The 4439-nt window shown below is 38.6% G+C and overlaps 1 protein-coding gene across 1 annotated transcript in view; it reads right to left on the bottom strand.

Moving 5' to 3' along the window:
• INSL5 (insulin-like 5) overlaps window positions 1-3158 on the bottom strand; it is a 5675-nt gene extending 2517 nt beyond the window's left edge. Inside the window, exon 1 of the mRNA XM_006862499.1 lies at window positions 2984-3158. Coding sequence (XP_006862561.1) covers window positions 2984-3158 — 175 coding nt within the window. The remainder of the gene's footprint in view (window positions 1-2983) is intronic.
• Window positions 3159-4439: the final 1281 nt, after the last annotated feature.

The raw sequence follows: 4439 nt of genomic DNA, 5'->3' as shown, positions 1-4439 counted from the left end.
AACAACAACAACAAGAAGGAAGACAATGGGGGTTTACACTTCTGAGCCTTGGCGGTTCAAATCTACCAACCATTCTATGGCAGAAAGATGTGGAAGTCCTTAGAAATTCTATGGGGCACTTCCACTCTGTTTTATAAGGTGGAATAAACTTGACAGTAGTGGGCTTGTTCCTTTTGGCTTTATACCTGGCAACAAAAGGTGGGCTACACTGTAGTCCTGGTGTGGTGTTATGGGATAAAGCACTGGACTGCAGGGTCAGTTTGAACCACAAGGTTGATGGTTCAACCTTATCAGCCCTTCTTTGGAAACGCTTTGCAGGGTCCCTATGAGTCTGTACAGACTCAACAGCACTTAACAACAACACTGTAGATTTATTCAAGTATTGTTACCAAAGTTTACTGTCTCTCTCCTCTTGATCTAGTTCAGACTAATTTATCAGTACCTTAGGACACTGACAAGTACCAAGAAACAGTAGAATGAATGTTGATTGTAAATCAGTAACTGAAGTAAAATAATATATGTAAGCACTTTGAAAACTCATCAAAGTCTAAATAGACAGCATTGGGACTATATAGTATAAAGGAAATATGGGCAATATGTGTTTATCTAGTCCACTGTGCCGTGTATTTCACAAAGACTGCTATTTTTCAGTCTTTGGTATGCTAATCCAAAGATCGATGTAAATCCTGAAAAGTTATACTTACTAGTGTATTAGCCTTCGATTAAAAACGCTTATTCGTTCTATCACCTTCTTGTAACTACAAACCTCTCAATACTGAAATGATAATGGTAATGTTTTTCTCTTTCTAGAGCACAGGGCTAGTTCATGAATTTTCCCAAGACATTAACCCACCAAAACTATGAACACTGTGGGTCATCCTCTAAAATCACTTTAGAGATTTTTACCAAAGTCACATAAGACCACACTGAAACCTTTACAATCATATGTGGAATTGCAATATTCATTATGAAAACATTTGTTTAACTTTTTATTAAAAATATAGCAAATACAACTGCTTTTTTTTTTTTTAATTGTGAACTGAGTAATAGTTTACATGGGAGAACATTGGCTTTACACCATCATTTCATTGCAATGATTACAATCTCCTCTGTGCATCATCATTCAACAGTATTTGCTTCCATTCCTTCCGTTTTTTTTTGTTTTTCTGGTGAGAGGAGATGTATGCAAAAGCACTCGGGGATATATAATAATTTAAACAACCGAAGGGCACATTCTGCAAGCCTGCCTCCTGGCTGCAGCATTCAGTCCCTCTCTTTCTATGAGTCTGGAGTCCTCAGATGAAATACAACTGTTTTTATTATTAAAACAGTATCTTAAGTAAAGTATATCTCTGCTTTACATAGCATTAGCACAAGGAATTCTAAGCTAACTTCTAAGTTACTTGAATGAAGAGAGAAATGAGTGTAATGAAGTCAGTCCTTCACTCTGGTTGAAACACACTAGGTCCAGTCCCACCTTCAAATTCTGATGACGCAATTCCTATTACTAGAACTCCCACCCCACATCAGCCTTTCTCCTTAAATAGTACACATCCCTCTGGGCCTCTTTTAAGTAGCACCCCTTCCACAATGCTGTCATTTGTTTCCACAGCCCACCACTTTTTCTCTCCCACCTCAGAAGCAGCGTGGAATAAATGAAGCCAGACATACCTGATTCACCTCCTAGCCATGTAGTTTATTAGCTTTCTTTTCAGTCTAATGATGAAAACCGAAAGCCAAACCAATTGTTATCGAGTCGATTCCAACTCATGGCAACCTCATGTGTTTTCAAGAACTGTGTGTAGGGCTTTCAATGGCTGTGATCTTTATGGAAGTAAATCACCAAGCTTTTCTTCTGAGGTTCCCCTGGGTAGATTCAAACCACCAACCTTTTGGTTAGTAGCTCAGTGCTCAACTGTTTGTGCCACTTAAGGGCTCTGATCTAGTGGTAAATGGTGGTAATATCACTTACTTCAGAGTAACCTGGTCACCAGTCCAAGTGAACTATTGCACATGAAGCTGTCATACTTAATAAATGCGTAAATATTAGATTCCATATTTCCTACCCTTATCTAGCACCTTTTAAAATTCCATCTTCTTATATTCTTTATTATCCAAGTGTGAAAATCGTGTTAATCCACCATGTGCCTTTTTCCTCCAGCAGTTCAAAACTACCAGCCATTCCACAGGAAAAATATGAGGCTTTCTGCTCCTGTAAAGATTTACAGCCTTGGAAACCCTGTGCAGGATTGCTATGAGTCGGAACCGACTCCATGGCACCTAACAAAAACAACAAGGGTAACCCCAATGTTTTTACCTGATAGAAATGCTTTGTTATTGTTAAGTGTTGTCAAGTCGGTTCTGACTCACAGTGACCCTGTATAGGGTTTCCAAAGAGCAACTGGTGGGTTTGAACTGACAACCTTGCAGTTCAAACTGACCTCGTGGTTCACTGCATTACCCTGCAGCACCACATCAGGACAGAGATGCTAGGCTCATCCAAATAGTTATGTAATCAAATGATTCCAAAGAGACTAAAAAGCAAAGTCCTCATTTTTAAAAAATGCAGCAAGAACACCTCTTTTCCCAGCCAAATTCAGTATTGATTTGCTTTTATTTTTAACCCCATGATTAATCCCCTAAATTGATACACATGGGTTAGCAGTATTTAGGGAAACAGTTTTAAAATTTAAAAAGTAACATGTGTTCCATTAAAAAACCATCTATGTAAGACCAAAAGAACATTTCCTCTAAAGCAAAACTGAAAAGGTAAGTGGGTAAAGGAACTAGAACACTCGGAATGGAACCAGATAGCAGTTAAAGGGAATATTGACACATTGTGACTATTGACACAATAGTTAATGTCACTGTACAATTGTGTCGAAATTGTAAAGTAGGAATCAAATTTGCTAGTAAGCTTTCACCAAGAAAATAATAAAACATTATTTTTTTTAATGTTAGGATACAGGTGACTTCATATTACCTTGCTGAACTTGAAGACTTCCCTCCAGATGCCTTCTCCACCTGGAGGCACCACAGATGTAGATGATTGCTCGGATGAAGTCTTTCCCGCAGAGCTTCAACGGCTCGTCGCTCCTCACTTCTGAGGCGGCAAGTAGGACAGAGAATAAAAATAAAGTAAAAACTGAGCCTCTCATTTTGCAGAGAATCAAATGAGGATCTACTATGATGAGTATTGCCAAATCAAGTTCTGAAGTTACTCTCATGCTGTTGTCCAATTTATACTAACTTTGCATACATTTTATTGGCCAGACCTCATTTTAACAGTGTTTGCTAAGCACATATGTTAGCTACATTGCACTGTTTTGATTGCGTGCACTTTTATGATTATAGCTAGTTATCCAGTCACTTCTGAATACTATCAATTGCCATTAGTTGCTTCCCTGACAGTAAAGGGAAGGCAGTCTTGGAAAGCAGAAGAGCATCATGGAAAGATTTGGAGGTAGCCACGTGAGAGCTACAATTTTAAACTTTGCCACTTGCTGATTGAGAAACATAGCTCAAATTTTAAATTCTTTGATTCTCAATAGTCATATTACTAGAATTGGGAAGCCTTCACCATACGGGTTTTGTGAACGTCATAAGTGACATATTATAGGTAGTCATACTTAATAGGCAGTCATACTTAAGAATGCAAGTTCTAATGCCCAGAGTTTGAATTCTGAATTCCCACTTACCAGATCTAAAGAGTCCTGGTAATGTAGTGGGTTAGGAGTTGGGCTACTAACCACAAGCTCAGCAGTTCAAATCTACCAGCTGCCCCATGGGAGAAAGATGAGGCTTTCTGCTCTTGTAAAGATTTACAGAGTCAGAAACCCTATACAACATTACTATCAGTTGGAACCAACTCCATGGCACAAAACAACCACCACCACTTATAAGATCTAGACTCTTAGGCAAGCATTTCACCTCTCCAAGGTTCCTTCTATATGAAATTGTTTTGATAATAATCATCTCATAGAGCTAATAAGGAAAATTCATGTCCTGCTTGACACATTCAATAGTCACTTACTGGCTGCCTTCTTCCATCTTTAGCACAGACGTAGAAAGATAATTTGTCCTGCAGATGTCAGATGAATTTTTCTGATAAGGATCTTACTTTTTAGTGTTTGATTGCCCAATAGGCAAGATAACCATGGGCTTACTTGTGCTTACTTACCAATCACTGATGAACAATTTCATATTTTTGCATCATATCAATAATTCTGCCTCTAGAAATAACTGGTGTCAGCCTCTGTCCCAAGCCCACATCAAAGCCTCTTCAAATTTATTATCCTTGAAGGATCACAAGGAGAAGGGACCAGTAAGCAAGGAAGCATTTATGTTTACTTACTAGACTGTAGTGAGCAAACTTCACCACTCGTCTGTCAGTTTGTCATACTGTAGTGGCTTGAGAGTTGCTGAAAGCTATGCCACCG

Source organism: Chrysochloris asiatica, unplaced genomic scaffold (assembly GCF_000296735.1).
Source record: "Chrysochloris asiatica unplaced genomic scaffold, ChrAsi1.0 scaffold00048, whole genome shotgun sequence".
NCBI classification, from domain to species: Eukaryota; Metazoa; Chordata; class Mammalia; order Afrosoricida; family Chrysochloridae; genus Chrysochloris; species Chrysochloris asiatica.
The sequence above is the reverse complement of the archived record's forward strand: the minus strand, read 5'-3'. Positions and strand labels throughout refer to the sequence as shown.